A 22106-nucleotide genomic window follows, 5' to 3' on the forward strand; every position below is an offset into this window, starting at 1 on the left:
CAAAAACCTCTCATTTGCTGAAATTGCCATGATCTGAAGTGTCATTTACTTAATGCTTCACAGATGTATGATGCCAAATTGTTAGTCAGGCTGCAAAGTATATTTAGTTAGGGAAAAAAAATCTTCCCAAACATGTTTTCCTATATTTTACTGACATTTACATGAGGCAGTACTTGAAATGTGTCATTTATTTGCACTTTTATGATCTATAAATGAAGCTCTCATTTTCTTTTTCCAAATCAAATACATTGTTATTGTGACCACATAATAGCTTTTCGTTTAAAGACACCATTGTGTCCATGATCCCCCAGATTAGGGTCATGTGCTACTTTGTCATATTTTTAACTGGACTTTTCATCACACTTACGCTTTGACCATCACCCCGAGAGTCTTAGTCATCACTGAACTGTTGCTGTAAGGATGTTTTGTACACAATCTAGCCCACTATTTATCAAGAGCCTTTATTCTTAGTAAGCTGTGTGCAGGGGTGGGACAGCACTCATTTTGCCATAGGTACAAGAGCGTGGACTAACGAATTTGCTAACGTGGAATGCACGCCACAGCAGGAGCTTACAGACAAAGATGGAAGAGACTGTTTATGTTGGTATGTTCTATTGTGGTAATATGAGAATGTACACATGAAGGGAAAGTTTGGTATTTATTACTATTAGGGGTTTTTAAATGTCATGACTGTACTACTACAGTCCATTATGGGTCAAGTACAATCAGCAATGCTAGTGTAAAAATGACTAAGAAACCAAAAAAGAAATTTAAATGGGAATATTACAAAAATTGGAATTTTTCTGACTAAAAGTAATGTGAATAATTAACGTGGCTCTCTGTGTATTACCAGCACCCTTAAAAACCTCTTAACACTATTAACTGCAAAACAGCAGAGTGGGGTAAAACCTTTTATAGGCTCCCCTACAATGCAGAGGCTGTTTCCATAATAGTTACAACTATGCATATATGTATTAAACTCACCAATTTCTAAGGAACACAGATGTTGCTGTACTTTAGTGTATCTGTAACACATAATCTCAAAAGTATAATGAAGCAAAGTTAAATGCTTACTTACAGAAACTTAACTGTCGACTTTCACAGAATTCTGCATATTGAGCTGAATCCATAATTCGAGTTTGTCTTTCTGCTCTCTAATAGATAAAAATAAAAAGACACACAATTTTTAAAGCAAGTAGACTTTTATGTTTTCACAGCTAAAACCCAGAACTGAAGTTCCATTTCCTTTTCTTACTCTAGGTGAATAGTTTAGTACCACCATAAATACCATGATACATAAAATTATGATAACAGTAGTTTTGAAGCTTGTTTCTCTTGGAAATAAAGTTTTAAAACCATTTTCCAGTCCTCTGTTATTTTTATTACAGTGGAAGAAAAAACTAAAGGACCTCACTTCTTAAGACTGTGCACTTCTAAATTTTCTTTAACTGTACCACACTCTTGAAGAAAAAGAAAACTGTGAGGTGTAACAAATCAAACAGAAAATTTGTTATGAACTCTTATTGCCTATCCGCCTTAAAGCTGGGATTTTTCAATGTTAAAATAGGAGTCAACGAATGGAATCCATATATTTCCCCTCAGTTAGAACACAGAGCCAGAGCTAACAAATCCATATTTTAAATTGCAAAGAAAATAAAGAAAAAGGTAAACACAACACAAATCCTTTAATCGGAGTCCAGGTATGATTCACAGTTTGGTATAGTTTCATTCGTGGGTTTTTGGATTCAGTATAGCAGATGTTTGCTGCTTCATTGTCCCACAAGAGGTAGGATAATTATAATTCACCCATAGTTTGGTGGGAAAGAATATGACCGCTTCCGCTTCCTTGGCAAGGGAAGCATTTTGAAATGAGACAGGCTGGTACTTCTTGGAATGAGTTTCTGGCCAGTAAAGGAAAAAAAATTCCCTGAGATTTAAAATTTTTTTCTGCTTTGGAAGGACTTTCAGCAAGTTTTCTTTATCACAGTTGGTGGAATACATAAGCACCACTTCTAACGTCTACGGATCTTTTTGTATTTTTTTAAAACTGAAATTATTCTTTTTCATCTTGTTTGATTTGGGTGAGTAGACAATTTAATTCCAATGATCTATCAGTTGAATGAATAATGGCACACTAGCTGCAGCTCCATAGAGAAAAGATAGATGGGGGGTGGGAATTAAGGCAAAATTTACTAACTACTATGGTTCCTTCTAAGACCACTGATTATTTTTTCCCTTCCTTCTCTCCCCTCCACCTTTTCCTTCCTAACCTCCTCCACACATATTCACAAACACATATATGTGTTGACACAAACCCAGACTTCTCCTGTTTATTTATTCTCTAGGTTCAAGTACCCTTTTTGAACACGTACAAGTAAATATTACTCCCACACACGTGCAGGTATATGTATGTGTTGTATGTGTACATGTATCCTGTTGTGTATGTATCTGGAACATCATGTTTCCTTAAGGGTATATTACTGGATAAATTTTTATGTACTCAGAAGTATTTTTTGATATATGAATGCATGATTTAGTTCTGTCCTTTTTAATGTATCTGATACTTGACTCAATAAATGTTTGCTAATGGAAAACAGGAAGTAAGGAAGGGATAATTTATGTGTTTTGAACATGACAAATCAGTTACTAGTGTGTTTATTAAAACAAAAAACCTCTGAGACTGATATCTTTAATGTATGTACATATTACATATGCATGTCTGTATGTGCATCTGACTGTCTGTGTCTGACTATAGCAGGAATCTCTCAGGTTTGAATTTCTAGCTCCTAAAAAATATCTGACACATGGTAAATGGGCAATAAAACATTTGTGGAATAAACAAATGCTACCATCTTGGTCTGTGATGCAGGCAAATGGCTATAGTGCAGCCAAATCCTTCATTATCCATGCGTTCCTCCAGGTCTTCTCTGCTACTCTCCAGCTAGGCAGCCTCATCCACCAAACACATGCTAGACAGAAAGGAATCAGACGACTACGGAAAAAGAAGGTTCCTGAGCAGATTCTTAATACTAACTTTCCTCCAAAAATTGGACATTCAAGATTTGGCTTCTGTATACATTCTTAAGATAGCTTAGATGGTTGATGTATTTTATTTTATTTATGTATTTTTTCATATTTAAAGATTTATATTTTAGAATAGTTTTAGGTTCACAGTAAAATTAAGAAGGAGGTACAGACAGCTCCCAAATACCCCATGCTCCCCCACGCGCACAGCCTCCCCATTACCAACACCCCCAGCAGAGCGGTGCGCTTGTTACAACTGATGAACCTACACTGCCACATCACTGTCACCCCAAATCCACAGGTTACATTATGGTTCATCCTTGGTGGTGTACATTCTATGAGTTTGGACAAATATATGACATGTCTCCATCGTTATGTTAAGTTGATGTATTTTAAGTCCTCTAGCCTCTACGCAGTAACCTTTGATCTCGGGAGCCCCGTGAAGCTGCTAGGGTATGCATAGAAATTATTCACCAAGCGCCTAGCATACAGCGGACACACGATGTGAAGCAGTTGACTCAACTGCAAAGGTTTACAGGCAGTTACAAAATCACGGCTAGAGAGCAACATAATGTTCACCTTGTTCAATCTCTCTCTTTTAAAGATAAGGAAATTAAGGTTCGGAGGGAAATGATCTGTGAAAGGTGACCAAGTTAGAACTGAAGCCCAGGACTCTCAATTCCTTGAGGAAGCCTATTTTCATTATAAAGAGCTGTCTCTAACATACAGTAATTTTTTACTCCAATATTTTTCTTTGGGATCCTCTAAACTCTACATTATCTTACTAAAAGGTATTATGGAGCCACTGTAACTAACATGCCCAAACTGTTCACGAGAAAATGAAATTAGTGAGGCCCTGGATCAGCAAAGAAGGCAGATCTGGGGATAGCCTAGTACAGAGTGTACAAACTGTAATGTACCTGACAGTACACGGGGGTGCTGCAAACACGTCACAGGTGGGATACTGTTCCCCCTCAACCTTCTGGATGCCTCACAAGGCTGAGGCAGCAGAAACCCCAGGCTGGTAAATGTTATCATTTTCTATGCGTGCCATGACATAAAAGAGGTTGGGAAGCACTCCTACTAATGTTCTCAGAATATACACTGCATGTCACCGGGCATGCATGCTATTCACAGCACGGTCAAGTGCGCTCAACAGGCAATCAGAGACACTAACTGGGACTTGATGATGATGAGGATGGTTCAGATCCGCTCCTCATGCTAATTTTTGTTTACTCCTCTCTCTTCCCCCAGACTTGTTTCAAATAACCAAAAAAATGGGACAAATTTGGTCTCATAAAAGCATCCAAGTCATTCAGCATCTGATTACATTATCTCCTGATCTTACACTATCACCTTAAATACCGGGAAAGTCAGAAAATACCTCATCTTCATGGACTGTGTATTCTTCAAAGATAGTAACTATATTTTGCTTCTATAATCTCAGTGTTCTCAGTGTTGGCTGAGATTTCTTAGCTTGGATTTACCTGGGCCTCGGTAAACATTTGCTGGCTGTGAACGACTGGGCAGATGGATGGGTAGATTGAGGCAGAAGAAATGCATATAAATCCTTGATGGCTGATCTCAAAACAGTAACTGTAATATTTGTAATCAAACTGTACAAATTCCAGAGAGGGTAGACAGTTTTTTAAGCCAAAGACCCATAATAAACAAGACACTGGCCAACAATGAACTGAGGCTGGCTCTTATTTTCTGTGTTGTCCTAAATCCACCTCCCTTCTGCCTCTCTTCAGATCACCCTCTGTAATTCACACTAAAGTACACAGTGGCCGTCCTTTTCTATTCCTGGAACTTTGAGAAATCTCTGGAAAAAGATTCAAGCGGGAAAAAAATCATAAGCCTAATAAAATAGCATGACCAGAATAACAATGCCTACTCTTTACATAGAGCAGCACGATAACCTTTAAGATAAACAGTTTTTTTCCATAGTTCCATTTTAGAAGTTGAGCTTGAGCACGCTCAGATGTAGAGAAGCAAAAAAAAGAAAAAAAAAATTAAAGTATATAGTTAATAAAGAGGCAAAGTGAGAAGTAAAACTTGGGTTGGTCTTTACTGAATGACCTATTCTGAGGTGCATCACTAAATAATCACATCAGGTTAATCACAGCTTCTATTCTTCCTGAACATCCTCACGTGAGGATGATCTCAGACTGCCACATAAATGTCAGGTCATCTCTGGATTACTCATGCTTTTGCATCTGCAAGTCCAGTTCGTCTTCTGCTTAATCTGGTGCTTCTACCCACTCGTGGCTTTCTTTAGCTATCAGCAGTGCTTCTGAACGCTCCTAAAAATATGCTAATAACTCAGAGGCTTCTCTGAAATTGAACCTCACTAATACTACAACATAGCAAAGTATTACCATGTAGCGGCATACATGGATGCATTACCTTTGAAAGAATTATTCCTAAAATTTTCCAAATACCCAACAATATTTCAAAATTTAATTGAAATAACTTCAAAAAAAGGTAATAGAGAATAGTTATGCTATAGTCATTCATTTCATTATCAAGGTTACAGGTCTTTCTGGTTATTGCAAAACAGAAGGCACAATTCCATGTCAGATAAACTTACTTTCTGGGTCTTACCTAAATGAAAACAGGGGAGCAAATATCCCTACAAATGCAGTATGTAGTATAATTTGTTGGTTCAATACCTGAACACAACAGTCTGCCAGTATATAATTGTTAATTTAAATTTTTAGTGATAAGTTTTTATGTCAGTGGATGTGAAATTGCTGTATCTTTGAAAAATACTTTCAAGGACAGCAGTGACAATCACCATTTGCCCCTGCCTATATCAGTTTGAGGTATGAGGCTGGATTACTTCTGCAGCATGCAGTTTCATTTAAATTCTCTGCATGCTTTCACTGAAGCATACGTAAAGGTTATAGAAACTATGTGCTGGCGTACCTCTTGGCAGCTTCTCAAGACACATGACTTTCTTCAGCAACACAGAATCACAGAACATAACTTTTAAACCAAGATGAAAGTTTTCATCTGCTTTCACTTCCACCTTGAATTTAAAAAAAAATCTTATTTTGATTCCACCTAGAAGTCTTACAATTGAAATGCAAAGTCTTTTCTGCATGGAAAAGGCCAAATGTCAATGGTAATCTACCAAATACCTCACGTTAGGCAGGAAATGGTTGCTGAACTTGAAAACTTCATACAGAGTGGTTGCAGCAGCATCCAGCAATGTGACAACATGTGAACTGTGGAATGTTTATGTATGTTCATGTATGCTGTGGTCCACAGCAGAAGGATATTCACAGATCAGTAAACGTGATAGAATGCTGAAGCACCTTGGAAACCTCATACACCTCCAACTCACTGTAGATAAGGAAGCTGAGGTCCAAAAAGGTTTTAGGGCTTATCTGGATCATTGCAGAGGCAACCCGGTACGCAGGTGAGTGTTGGCTCGGCTTGCTGGGTCAGTTTGTAATTTAATAGATTCCCCTACCCAAGAGTTAGGTGAGTCTCCCTCAGAACATGTGGTAGATTCCCCTGCTTTTAATGCCCACTGCAGTGCTCACCGTTTTGGGCCTGGAGTACTGCAACAGGTTTCTGCTGGTTCCTTCCAAATATTTTAACTCTCCCAACCCATCTGGGTACAATTACTTTAAGTAAAAACAAAGAGAAAAGACCTTGGCACAAAGGTTACTCTTTGTCACATCTGCCATGTTTTGCTGTCCCCTGCCCCTCCCTCATGATTGTGCTGGACACCCCCTCTTCCATCCCCATGGTAATTTAACTCCTTCCCTTTCACCATAAGTACCACCTCCTCTAGCAACTTTTCGCTCAAGATTCCAGGTCACATTGATTCCTCTCTTCCGAATCATACATGTTCTTCTAGATAATATCATACCCCTGCTCTTTTCTGTGTGTCCTACTTCTGTCTCCCCTCAGAGATTATAGCTGCGAGAATGTATTATTAACTGAAAAAAGCAAGTTGAGAATCAGAATGTATGTACCTTGATCCCATTTACATTTAAACACACAAGCGTGCACATGCGACACACATACACGTATGCAAACATCTGGAAGTATAAACATTATGCTTTTAATAGTATTAATCTCGGGGGTAACATTATAGGGAACTTTTACTTTTTCAGGTACACATTGCAGTAATTAAAATTTTTTTTCTTAACTGAATTACAATCAGGAAAGAAAAGATTTTTGAAAGTAAAGAAATCTCGTTTGACTTACAGAAGGTCATTAAATAAATGTCCATATGCAGTAAAATAATCAAAGTGGTTACTCAAGAGGCAGAAAATCACAGAGAGGTAGCAGAGGCTTGGATATATGTTCTCAGTGAGATATAGTGCAAGAGGGAGAGAAAGGAGAATGTTACTGCAATGTTAAGGGAGCCAACTCGGAATTCTGACTGATGTAATCTTGAAATCAAAAGTTCATTTAAGTTTGACCCAGAATTTTCTAACTGAATAAAAATACAATATATTTCCTAGCCTAAAAATAAAGGTTTCCGTTGGTGTTGATTTGCTCCCCCAGAGTGACTTTTATAATCCACCAGTTTTATGTGTCCAAGGTAGTAAGAATGCATTGTAATAGCTATATGAAGTTTCCCAAGGAAATAGCTGTAGACTCTAAGAGAACATTCAAGGGATTTAAAAGGAATTTTGTGCTAAAAATAAGTGAGTAATTCTCAGCAAGTACAAAGCATCAGTGATTGAGAAACACACAAAAGGATATTTGTGACATTAGTTCATAATAGAGTTGTTTCAAAATATTGGATTTTTTTGGGTCTATACTCTTTGGGTCTAAATATATTAATGTTAACCCAGGAGTTTTTTTCTTTTCTATATATTTTAAACTATGAAGAATGAGCATGATTGGTTATATAAGGAAAATACAGTTGTTATTAAAAATCAAAATACTACACTTCAAACTGGGGTAATGCCTGCTTCAAATTTTTTAATCTGAATTTATTAAGCTAGTAGTGGGGAGAACTTTTCCCAATAAAATATTTCCTGTCTTGGGATAAAATGTGTGCTAAGAAAAGTATCACTTTTTTCCAATAACTTAGTACCAAACAACCTAATCCCATGTTTAGTTGTAAACCCTCACGTAGTATTAGTACTAATTTTTACTGATGTTTTTCTGAAATTGTAAACATGCTCTGTAATAACTAAGTTGGCAAATAATATAAAAAGCTATGTGTTTCTGCCCAAGCTAGTTCTTTAAAGTGATAGAAGACTGGCTCCTTTTTTATGTTCCTGACTGAGGGTGCTATAACCCTTTTCTGTGGTTTCTATTTGGCTGTATATCCAAAAGTGAACATATCAGGTTAATGTATGTAGGCTCTTTAGGTATTCTGAATAATAGTCCTAAAAATTCTCATAGGTTTATGTAATATCCAGATGAGTCGACATAACTTTGGAGTCTAGCAAATGTACAAGGATACAGTTAAATATTTTGGTCATTTAGGGTAAAACTTTACAACTGGAAAATATGTATATAAAGCAACTATTGCACAAAATTTAATTCATACTTTCTCTTTAACCTTGAGTGAGAGCTGCAGACCTTTCCACTTTGATTTAGTCAAAATCAAATTCTCAAGCAGTCCAACACACATACCGAACGCAGGCTGGCTTCACTTATATAGTGGGAAAGTCTGGCACCTTTAAAATAAAATCCTGTGAAGCAGGGAGCCTGTCAGTGCAGCATGGCCCTCACCATCCTCTTCAAGGATCCATGGAACTCTGCACAGAACAAGGGAGAGTCCCCCTTGGAACTTCCCTTTGTTGCTACTATGTGATACATCTGAGTGTTTTCACCAAGGATTTTTTTTTTATATGTGAAAATAACACTTTTTATCTTAGTTCACTTCATTGATTAATTCCCTCTAAGCAAGTTCCATGAGCTCTACCTTTATTTTTATTTATATGATTATTTTTTAACATCTTTACTGGAGTATAATTGCTTTACAATGGTGTGTTAGTTTCTGCTTTACAACAAAGTGAATCAGCTATACGTATACATATATCCCCATATCTCCTTCCTCTTGCATCTCCCTCCCACCCTCCCTATCCCACGCCTCTAGGTGGTCACAAAGCACCGAGCTGATCTCCCTCTGTGATGCAGCTGCTTCCCACTAGCTATCTATTTTACATTTGGTAGTATGTATATGTCCATGCCACTCTCTCACTTCGTCCCAGCTTACCCTTCCCCGTCCCTGTGTCCTCAAGTCCATTCTCTACATCTGTGTCTTTATTCCTGTCCTATCCCTAGGTTCATCAGAACCATTTTTTTAAAATTCCATATATATATGTGTTAGCATACAGTATTTGTTTTTCTCTTTCTGGCTTACTTCACTCTGTATGACAGACTCTAGGCCCATCCACCTCACTATAAATAACTCAATTTCGTTTCTTTTTATGGCTGAGTAATATTCCATTGTATATATGTGCCACATCTTCTTTATCCATTCATCTGTCGATGGACACTTAGGTTGCTTCCATGTCCTGGCTACTGTAAATAGAGCTGCAATGAACACTGTGGTACATGACTCTTTTTGAATTATGGTTTCCCATGAGCTCTACCTTTAAAAATATATCTGGAATAAACTACTTTTCATGCCCTTCCACTGTCACTGCCACTCCTCTGGTCCAAGCCATCATCATCATCTCTCCCCTGGATTACTGCGATAATCTCCTAATGGGTCTTCCTGCTTCCACTCTTCCTCCTCTCCTATCCCCACCCCTGACCATCTATTCACCACGCAATGGCCAGAGTGATCTTTTAAAAAATGAAAAGCAGATCATGCTATTTATGATCAAAACTTCCACGTATCTATTCCTTCCAATATAAAATAAAAATTAAAACAAACAAACAAAAACTTCCAAGAGCTTCTCATCACACATAGAAGAAAAGCCCAAATCCTCAGAATGGCCTATAAATCCCAACGTCATCTGGTTCCCTATTACTCTCAGATCTCACCTCCTACCACTCCCCTTCTCACTCCACTCTAGGCACACTGGCCTATCCTGAACTTTCTTGAAAATGCCAAATACCTTCCCACACCAGGGCCTTTGCATTTATCATACTCTGTCCAGAATATCTTAACCCCACATCACTCTCTGGCTTGCTCCCTCACTTCCATCAGGTCTCTGTTCAAAAGTCACCTTATCAGAGAAGCAGCTTATGGCCACTTAATATAATAGCAGCTCCCCCAGGTCACTCTCTATCCATTACTTTGCTTCATTTTTCTTCATAGCTCTTACTACCATCCGCCACAGTAACATTATATACTTATTTGTTTATTGTCTATCTCTCCTTAACTAGAATGTAAGTTCCCTGACAGCACAGACTATGTCTATTTTATTCAGTGCTAAATCCTCACAGCCTCTACAGAGCTTGACACATAGTAGTGTTTCATAAATATTAGTGGAACAAACCCATAAATACTTTTTTCTATATTTTTTATATATAAAAATTAATACCTCTAAGGCAGGGTTTCTCAATCTTGGCACTATTGACATTTTGTGCTGAATAATTCTTTGTTGTGGGTCTGTCCCATGCCCTGTAGGATGTTTAGCAGCAACCCTGACCTCTACCCACTAGATGCCAATAGCATTTGCCCACCACTTCGTGGGCTGTGAAAACAAAAATGTCTCTAAACATCGCCAAATGTCTCACTGGGGGCAAAATCACACCCAGTTAAGAACCACTAGTCTAAGGCGAAGGGGACTAACATTGGTTGACTCACTACTATGTGTGGGCGCCACACTTCATCCTTTCATTTTCTCTTTCAATTCTTCCAATAATCTCAATGGGCAGATATAATCCCTGTTTTTAAAATGAAGCATCTATGGCTCAGATACGTTAGGTAACTTATCTAAGTTTGCAAAGCAGGTAAGGCACGTGCATTCTGAAACCAGGTCTGTCTCACTCCAAAGTCTATGCTCTTTTTACAGTGAATCCGCATTAATGAAACTGTTAAAACAGAGGTGATAGAAGGGAGGGAAGGAGTCTTAGAGCCTCCAATTTTCCTTCTCCTCTGCAAGATATTTCTCAATGTAACTCCAAAAATTGCAGGGCAGAACTTGAAAAGCACTGTGCTATCCTATGCTGTCTGTCCTTCAAGGAACAAGCACTGTGCCTCTACATCTGGTTTCAAAACAGAGGCCACTTCACCCGTGAGATTCACGGGATGACCACGATACTGAAGGAACAACTCATCCCCACATGCCAGTCAGAGTGACCTTTTAAAAATGGAATCATGTGTCATTTCTATCAAATCCCTCCTTGGTTCTGACATCATGGTCTGTTGCAAAAACAACACGCTTATCTGTGGATCACGGACGAAAGAGAGCTCTGAAAACAGGGACCACAACAAACGCTGCTTCTTTCAACCCTTCTGAACCAATACACCAGGACCTGCCCTCGCTTCTCATCAGAATCTTACTCCCTATCTCAAAGCTACACTACTGCTGCCAGAAAAGTTGAGAAGTAGCAGAGATAACTGGCTCACTGATGGATTAGGATAACCAGTTCACAGTCTCCGCTTCCTATAATTTATGTTGATAGCTTCAATCCCTTAGTTTATAACACAATTAAAAACTTGGCACTTCAGGACTTCCCTAGTGGCATAGTGGTTAAGAATCCGCCTGCCAATGCAGGGGACATGTGTTAGAGCCCTGGTCCAGTAAGATCCCACACGCTGCAGAGCAACTAAGCCCGTGCGCCACAACTACTGAGCCCACATGCCACAACTACCGAAGCCCACGCGCCTAGAGCCCGGGCTCTGCAACAAGAGAAGCCACCGCAATGAGAAGCCCACACACCACAACGAAGAGTAGCCCCCGCTCGCCACAACTAGAGAAAGCCCGTGCACAGCAACGAAGACCCAACGTAGCCAAAAAAGAAAATTGGCACTTCATATAGTAAACCTTAAGTACTCTAGGTAAGAAGATATTCTAGTAAGATGGTTTAACTTTTCATTTAGGAATTTTCAACTGAAGGAAAATACTGCTGTAAACAAACTGTGAGATAAACAGGGATACAAAAAACCATGTTTAATGATAAATCTGAATCACACATTCTTTAAAAATTAAAGAAGAACAAAGATGAAATTATGAAAAGAGGAATAATGAAGTCTACTACATTATGCACCAGTGAAGAAACAAAGTCACCAATCTAGGAAAAATTCTCAAGGGAATATGTTATAGAGGAAAAATATGCTTTTATAACTGGACACCATCTGAGTTAGAATTAGAAACAAAACCAAATTAAATTGTTTATTCCCCTGAAGAGAATGCTCTTAATCATTTTAAAGCTGACGTTTCTTTTCTCATAACTGGCTGAGCTGTTTTCATGAGTCAGAAATGAGCAAGTTCATCAACAGAAACCTGCCACAGAGACTGATGTAGCTGCAAGCATGAGTTAACCCCAAACAAAAAGAAAAGGACTTCCTGACTATGCCAAGATGTGATCACTGAAAAAAACCCAGAAACAGACTTGACCAAATATGACTATAATGAGAATACAAGAGAAATCATAGCTATCCAAATTGCTTTTGTTTCAAATGTAATAAACGAAAATTCCTAAATTATTAACAGGAAAAAGCAGAAATGTCTACACACTAAGAAAATTAATGTCTATTTTCACTTCTTACCTTAATAAACTGTACCTAATTAAAAAAAAAAACAAAACCAGAAATCATCTTTAAGATAATTGTGGGTTCAAAACCTTGGAAAGATGAAATCCTGTAGGGCCTTATCTCCTGAAGAAGCCCTGGATGTACTTAGATTCAGTATTTCAAGCAGCCTGAATGCTATGACAGCCTCTTGGGCTTCAAAGAATGCAGAACAGCAAAATCCCCTAGAATCATAAATGTAAACCTATAATTATGGTTATTTAACAAAATGGTTTCTATTAAGATATTTGATGATGAAATTCCCATCCTCAGATGTCGGTGCCCAAATTTAAATCAGCCTTTACTCATGAGTAAATGTATCATAACTGTTATTTGATTAAATGTCAGTGACCATTAGGCTGGGTTTTTCAGTAAGAAGGCTTAAAGAAGGCATGCCACAGAGGGTGTGGAATGGATTACAAAGAGAGGAAGAAAGGAGAATTGTTTTAGTAACTGGTGATGTTAGGCAGTGCTTCACCTTACGTGAAGTAACTACAAAAGTTTTAAAGAAACAAAGACAACTTTGGCAGCAAGAAAAATGGAAGATCAGAGGTGGTACAACGGGTGACCTCAAGTGAGGAAGACCCAGCACAGAAGAGCAGCATTGTTGAGTTTTAGGTATTGCTTTACTTGCTGATTCTTTCAACTGTGTGAGGTGGGAAGCTCAGCTATTACTATTATCACCATTGTACAGATGAAGACGCTGATGTCACTGACCCTCTGTGGCTTTTAAAAAACAACTTCTAATTTTGAAATAATTCTAATTTACAGAAAATTTACAAAAAGAGTACAGAGAGTTCCTGTGTACTCTTCCCCCAGCCTCACCAGCCCAAAGACTTCTTGTCCCTTCTGATCTCAAAAGCCAAGCAGGGGCAGGTGTGTTCAGTTCTTGGATGAGTTTCTGTGGCTTTTCCTTAAGGTAAGGCATATTGCTAGAAAGAATTAAGACTGCTTCTTCAAAACCAGTGCTCTTTCCACTACATCTTGACTTCTAGAACAAAATTCCTTGCTCAGATCTAAAATTTTCTGCCTGAACATAGATAGACTTATCCAAGTAAATTTTGCCCAAGTAAAATTATCCAAAGAATTCAACTGGAGATTGCTACTCCATGTTATAACTCTAGACACCTATAAGATGTGCAATAATCTAAAAAATTCTACCTGAAATCCACTTTAGTGGCTCCGAAAACCCTAAAACTTGAGCTATGTGTGGCTTTGATAAGATTTAGAAATGCATTCTAACATAAGATATTTAACAAGATATTAGTGGACAAATGTTATGGAATTATCTTACATAGTGCCTTCTGAAGATACACTGTACAGTTTCTGAGTCATTTTACTGAGAGATAGCAAAGTTAGAAAGATATCCCAATAACTTGATCTTTCATATATGTTGTAAATTCTTTGACTGGTTCTGATTGTAGTCACTATGAAAGGAAGACGGTACCTAAATTATATTCCATTTGTATGTATATCCACGGGAATGCAGCCATATTGTACATTTTTATAAAGAAGGTTTTGTCGAAGACAGATACTGTTTCTTAAACTCACTTGTGCCGGGCACCGAACTAGGTACATTACATACGTTTTCACAAATCCTTCCCAACAGTTCTGAGATGTGCCTCCAGTTAAAGAATCTGAGAATCAGAAATGTTAAGTAACTTGTCTAGGGTACTAACAAGGATACCCTAGACAAGATAAGGGATGGAACCATGATTTGAGTACTTAGGTCTGTCTGACCCCAAAGCTGATGCTCTGATCATAATACCATGCTTGGTAATAGCTTGGTAAAAGATTTTAAAAAACTGTCATTCTATAATAAAGACTTTGTACTCTTTTGTGATGACTGACATCCTTGATTAGGAAAATGATGCCAAGGAAACAAATACATTGGCTAAATACTTTGAGAACATGTAGCGTGTGAGTGTGTGTGTGTGTGTGTGTGTGTGTGTGTGTGTGTGTGTTGTTAGTTTGTAGGGTTTCTTTTGTTTTAATAAATTTATTTATTTATTTAATTTTTGGCTGCGTTGGGTCTTCGTTGCTGCACACAGGCTTTTCTCTAGTTGCGGCGAGCGGGGGCTACTCTTCATTGCAGTGTGCGGGCTTCTCACTGTGGTGGCTTCTCTCGTTGCAGAGCACGGGCTCTAGGTGCGTGGGCTTCAGTAGTTGTGGTACGTGGCACACGGGCTCAGCAGTTGTGGCTCATGGGCTCTAGAGTGCAGGCTCAGTAGTTGTGACGCACGGGCTTAGTTGCTCTGCGGCATGTGGGACCTTCCCAGACCAGGCACCGAACCTGTGTCCCCTGCATTGGCAGGCGGATTCCTAACCATTGCGCCACCTAGGAAGTCCAGTTTGTAGGTTTTAAGTGGGGAATGCACTGTAGTGACATAAGCATGTTCTCATCTGTCTTGGATGATTCTCTTCCAAAGAGTAAGAAGCAACAAGAAAGCTCCACGTGGGAGGATCAGGGAGAAAGTGAGGTGGGGAGAGCAGAATTTAATTAGCCAGTTAGAGAAGTCCAATAATGCTAATGATTACTGGGGTTTCATATTACAGGTTTCATATTACAGGTTTCATAACCAGATTGCCCAAATGTTAGAGGTGAATTTTTAAAACAAACAACACATAGACAACATTGAAATGAATGATGACATTTGTTAATGATGACCTTAACAAAATAACACACTAACATTCTTCATAGCACAAAAGCAGTCCTCTAGAGTTGTTTTATATTGGTGCTTTCCTTGTACATTTACAATATGATGAAATAAACAACAATTTGATTTATATACAACTTTTTTCTTTTTTAATTTTATTGAAGTATAGTTGATTTACAATGTTGTGTTAATTCTGTACAGCAAAATGACTCAAACATATATATACACACACACACATACATATATATATATACACACACACACACACATATATATATATATATATATATATTCTTTTACATACTCTTTTCCATCATGGTTTGTCACAGGATACTGAATATAGTTCCTGGTGCTATACAACAGAACCTTGCTATTTATAAATTTATATACAATTTTTAAGTAATACTCCTATTTACCACATCAGGTATCCCATAAGTATAGTTAAATGAAGCATATGCCTTGTTACTTTGCACACCCTCCTTTGCATAGTGTTCTTTAGAGAAGGTAGAAAAACACACAGGCCAGATGGTACTTATTTTCTACAGCCCAGTATATTAATTTCTTAAGTAGCAGGATGCATATTTTGAATAACAAACAAAAAAATCTAAAATCAAATCCTTTCCTGTATTTTCCTCTGGAATTTAAGCAGGAAACATATTAATAAATGGTGAGTGATTTCTTCAACCTTTTGATGTTGGTAAGTTTTGATAAACAAAACTCTTGTAATTAATATGAGACTTAGGCTGAAACACATCAAGATATTAATGCTTGTCCTGTGGCTATGACAGTTCTTTGAAAATCACAGGCCACATGACAGAATATTCCTTCAATATGAAATATAGACTTAATTTGTCAATTATATTGGAATTAACAAAGGGGAAAAAATCAATGCCCTAAGTAAAAGACCCAGACCAGGTCTACCCTAAGAAACTAATTCCTTTCTAGAAGTATATTCTCAATTTTATCAACCTAGGGGTCTCATTCACAGGTTTTACTAGATAAATATTTTTGGCTGAATACAATATGATTACAAATTATAGTTTCTTAATCAAGACAGAAGTTTATTTTTCCTCATATATATGAATTCTGGAGGCAAGTAGTTCAGGCTTAACATAACTGCTTGCTGACATCGTGAGAACTTCAGTCACTTCCAGCATCTGTTCTGTCATTTCTAAGCTGTGGCTTTTTTTTTCACCTTTTATTTATTTATGTATTTATGCATTCATTCATTCATTCCCCGTCACCCCCTCCCCTGCTTTACTGAGATACATCTGATGTATAAAATTGTATAGGCTGTAGCTTTCTTTTCATTATGCAGAGTGGCTTCTAAAGCTCCAGATATCACATCTGTATAAAGTAATCAAATATAGGAAGATAAGAAAAAAGGTGTACCCCTTCCCTTTTAAGAAAACTAACAGAAGTCCAATAGAATATTTATACTTATATTTTATTGGCCACAACTCAGTGGTACGATTAAACCTAGCTGCAAGGTAAGAAGAGGGATGTTATACTTAGGATGGCAATATATCCAGCTACATAGCAGAGTTTTGTTACAAAGAAAGATGGAGAGGATGGATATTGGGTGACAAGCAGCTGTCTCCATCATGTTGGTGTTAAGACTGAAGTATAAAACTCATTACACATTTATGTGATCTATTATATTGATTTCTAGACCTGATTTTTAGTAGTCAGAGGGATCGTGGATAAGCTTAAGAGTGAGGATTCTCTCTTCTCACAATACTCACCAACATTTTTTAAAAATGCAACTTATTTTATATATTTTTTAACTTCAGGGAGTGCGTTCAGGGGATAAGGACAGGACAACATTAAGTCAAACAAATAACCAATAATGTTATCCTAACTCCAGAAAGACTGAGATGCTCTAGTTTAAAAAGAAATAGATTTACTTCCATTTACCTATTCACAATTAGGGATAGCATAAAACAATTCAGCAAAGGTGAGTGACTTGACAAGGGGCTTGACAAACAATTCACTCCAACGGGTACTTAAATGCCTTTTTTTTGTGTGTGTGTGCTGTATGCAGGCCTTTCACCGTTGTGGTCTCTCCCGTTGAGGAGCACAGGCTCCAGACGCACAGGCTCAGCGGCCATGGCTCATGGGCCCAGCCGCTCCTTGGAATGTGGGATCTTCCCGGACCGGGGTACGAACCTGCGTCCCCTCCATCAGCAGGTGGACTCTCAACCACTGCGCCACAGGGAAGCCCACCATTTTTAATCTATGCATCTTACATAAATGTTGGCTGGCAGGATGGGGACATTGATTTTTTTTTTTTTTTTTTTGTGGTACGCGGGCCTCTCACTGTTGTGGCCTCTCCCGTTGCGGAGCACAGGCTCTGGACGCGCAGGTTCAGCAGCCATGGCTCACGGGCTCAGGCGCTACGCGGCATGTGGGATCTTCCCGGACTGGGGCACGAACCCGTGTCGCCTGCATTGGCAGGCGGACTCTTAACCACCGCGCCACCAGGGAAGCCCGGACACTGCTTTTGACCTGTCCTATTTTAATGCTTTACTGGCATCCTAGATATTGCCAATGAAAAGCCACCCATCTCAAACTTCATCAATGAGAGAAAAGATGACTGAAGCAGACTGGGAGTGGTGAGGGCTGAAGTGATCCTGAGAACAACAGAACTTGAAAGTAATAAAGGATATCTTGAGAGATGGATATAAATAAATGCAGGATGGATTTTAATGAAGATGCAGGCCACAATGACTGAAAAATACTGCTTCGCTTCTTAATGAAAAACTTAAAATTGCCAAAAAAGAAAAGAAGGGCAGACACTGTATACTTCTCAAGAAGTTCTCCTCTTATGCAGTTTTATTTTGATGATAAAAGATACCAACAGAAAGCAAATAAGATGGCATTCAAGATATATTTGAAAAGGAATGGATAGGGTACATTACAGGGTTAATACAATTCCAAATCAATCTCTATATATTCTAAATCAACAGTTCTTAATAGTAATTACTGAGTTTTAATCATAATCTAAAGCTCTGACATATATTCTTATATAATACTGTGATTCATTCTATTCCATCAGAAAAATACTAAAGTGACCACTGAAGAGAACGCTGACCTGGGAATCAGAAGACCTGTACTTTAGGTCTTGTTTTGCCTCTAACACAAAATGGGAATCTCTAGGTTAAGTTGCTTCATCTTACTGTGACTGAGCTCTCTCTTCTTTGTATAGAGCTGATGTTGTGTGGTTCTATGTGTATCCTGTACTTAGGGAAGTCCTGAAATCTTTAGAAATACTTCAGAGCCATAGTTCCTAAGATTTAAGAGATCAGACAAACTATTCAAGTCCACACAGGAAAACAGCCTCAGTCTATTTGCAGTGACTCTTATATAGAAGAAATATCACTGGGAGAAGCCATCAGGTTCCTAACTTCTGGGAAACGGCTACATATTTCAAAACTGAAAACGTGTGTGAACCACTTCACCTGTAGCAATGAGACAGCTATTTAACTACTGCATCAACTTTTGTTATGCTTCCCTTCTCTCACACAGAAGGGCACTGGATTTAGGAAATCAGGAGGCCTCGTAATACTGATAATTGAAGAGAGACTGTGGCATTCATAAGAATCTGTACTTTCATTATAGATGGAGAAAGGAAAAGGAATCCTAGGTACACTTTTTCCGGCAAGTTAAAGGTTAGGGAGATCACTACCACTTATGGCTTCAAATACCTCCCCCTCAAGATGCTCTTACTGTAGTGAGTTAGGTCCAATATAAGAAACCTAAGATGTACTAATAAGCTTTGCAAAAAGTACAAACCACTATGCAATTCATATGAAGGCTAAACAGTAAATCTATCTTTTTAAAATAAATAAGATATATGTTGAAAGTTACTAGTTCTTTTTAGAGAAGTATATCTAAGAGACTACAATATTCAAAGGTATACAAATGTTCTTTGAAAATAAGAACAAAATTTCAAATGGATATTTGATCACATAAACATAGATGAGCAGAAGGAAAGGGAAACCCTGTAATCAAATAAATTACTGTAGCCTAATACTTTTTCATTGTACTAGTCTATATGGAGTCACTTGTTAGATAAAACTAGACACTCTACAATACGAGAAAAGTCTTTGGTATTTTGATTGTAAGGAAATAACAGTGAGGCTTCAAAAATGTAGGCAAATGCAGTGGACACGTTTTAAACTTCCTTTAAGAAAGTTAATGCCTATTTTCCAACAGTTAACAGAGTAGATACCTTCTGTAGGTAGGAAACGTGAATATACCTTTGCATATTCCTTAAGAGAAGCATATCCTTTACCATTAACTGAAGAAAGAAAAAAATCCCTACCAAGTCCCTATTAAAAAGAAATCCGATTTGGTATGCCTGTGACACTTTAAAGACCATATTATGTGGGAAAACAAAATAAACATTTAACCTGGCAAATGAAAATGGATTTGGAGTTTCAACATATTTGGCAGACAGGTAGAATTAAATTCAAGTCAAGTATTCAGAGAAACTAATATAGTATTTAAATATTTGCTTAAGTAATATAGTATTTAAAATAACATATTTGAAGAAATGTTTTTGTTGAAATGTTTTACAGCTTTAAGTGAGGATATTTTTTATGAGAAAAGGCTTGACTGAAGAATATTTTACTTTCTTTGTCATTCTGTGAACTTTAGCGGGATTTTTATATTTACTCTTTCATTAGCCATTTTCTTTTAAGTCTAAGATAACTGGATAGTATCCCCTGCAGCTTTTAAAATGAAATTAGATTTAGATTAAGATAATCATTTTTGAAGTGAAATACTCATAGTCTCAAGGTCAACTCTACCATATGTGTGGGCACGCTGTAAATGATGAGCAGATGAATGGAGGGAAGGCTGGGTGCAGTAAGCACCTAACGTACTGGCTGCCAAGTGTTGCTGCCTCCATCACTACAAGGCTGCCCTACAAACCTCCACAGCAGAGAGGTTACAGCATGGCCCTGGCTTCCACGCACACTGCCAGGCCCCAGCCTGGACACCCAACACAAACCGGGTCAATCAGATGCCATTTGCTGAGATTTGAGATTGTTATCCCAGAGAGCTGGGTCTGCCTCTCTCTAGGTGAGGAAGCTAAGTTGGGAGCACCTGCTGGTGGAATATTATACAAGCAGTAAGTTGACAGGAAGAGAAAAATTAAGCCTATGCAGAGAGAGAGAAGCAAGAGATCAGAAACAGTGAACAAAACATTGATTTCATTGGTGTCTGAGTTGCAGTTCCTGAGGCTCATCTGTATTTCCGTTTTGGGGTTGCTTAGAAGATATAGATCCTTACACAATAAATTTGTCTATGTGCAGAGCTAAATATTTTTCTAAACAACATCAAATGGGTTATAAGTGAATGAACAAATTTAGCTTGTCATCCCTAGCCTCTAAATGAATCCATGATGTTTGTACAGTCTGTACACCAATCACAGAAAGAACAGTGGTAACTCTTATTGAAGTGTAACTCCCATGACAACTTTGCATCATCACCCTGAAAAAAACTGACCTCTTTCCTATATGTAACCAACACTTTTTAAATTTAATAGCACACTGAATTAATATACCTCTTTAATTCACCATCAGGACATTGCCAGTAGCTTGGACATAAATTATATCAAGTCCTAAATGCAATCATGAAGTCCTTCACTCAATAGGAAATATGATCATCCTAGATAACCTTACAGAATATCAGGTGGAGGTGCCAATTTTTTTACTGGTCTCTAATACCAGTAATTTTCTGTTTCCAGAGAAAACAAGCCAGATAGAACAGCTTCCAGAGACGATAAGCATCCCGTTGCACCGAAAGTTTGGAACATGTAAAAATTCACTTTGGAAACTAAAGTACAAAACCCTCCAACTTATATCCTGAAAGTCTGTTTTAAATTCGGACTGTATCTTCTCATAGAAATATTGTCTTAAACGGTGGGTAGATTCCCAAGTAATCTTACAAAAACCTCTTTAACACCCGCATGCATCTGGACTATATCCAGTTTATGTTAAGGATCAGAAGAGGCATAATTAACCGAGAATTTTGTCCATGTCCAGAATTATGCAAAATTATAAAAACACAAAGTTGGCGTTTGACGTCTTCTCACTTTATTTCTGAAATCTCAACTTCCTAGCATGTCTCACTTGAATTTTCTCTTTCCTGCAAACATACAATATAGCACAGTGCTTAATGTTTTCTACTCTTTAAATTTCTCTAAAGTTCAAAACTACTTCACCTATTCTCTTTGCTGACCTTTAAATGTCTTTAAAGAAAGACCCTTTCAGCTAATGATTAAGAGGTAAGCAATCTGATTCACATCAGTATGTAAATAACTGAGTGTCCTTGGCCCTGCATGTGTTTTTAAAAATTTTGAAAGAAGGAACAGTAATCTCTTATCAACTATGGCTTTGAAAATTGTGGATTTAAGATAATGAGGTTTCACATTTTTAAAACAAATATGAAAAAATCTGTTATCTTTTAAAATGTGTGATTCTGTTCAGACATTACCTGAAATGGCCAAAGAAAAGCAAAAGTAAAACAAATAACTTTCTTTGCCTTGAAGCTAGGGAGGCTAGTAATCATATACAATATAACTCAATGTCTTTCAGATACATTTTTCCAGGTTGGAAGAAATAGGACACTTTCCTGCTATTTTTCTTTTCCAGATAGTGCTGGTACCCATGAATTTTCCTTCCCAGCACTTTTGCTTTGTAACTGTGATCTTCGGCAAGTGCTTTAGGGTCCTCATTGCA

General features: G+C 37.8%; 1 protein-coding gene across 1 annotated transcript in view; it reads right to left on the reverse strand.

The window, feature by feature from the left end:
• The window catches only part of SUPT3H (SPT3 homolog, SAGA and STAGA complex component), a 432145-nt gene that overhangs the window by 104179 nt on the left and 305860 nt on the right, over window positions 1–22106 (reverse strand). The window contains exon 7 of the mRNA XM_065886432.1: window positions 1079–1154. Coding sequence (XP_065742504.1) covers window positions 1079–1154 — 76 coding nt within the window. The remainder of the gene's footprint in view (window positions 1–1078; window positions 1155–22106) is intronic.

Source organism: Phocoena phocoena, chromosome 10 (assembly GCF_963924675.1).
Source record: "Phocoena phocoena chromosome 10, mPhoPho1.1, whole genome shotgun sequence".
NCBI lineage: Eukaryota > Metazoa > Chordata > Mammalia > Artiodactyla > Phocoenidae > Phocoena > Phocoena phocoena.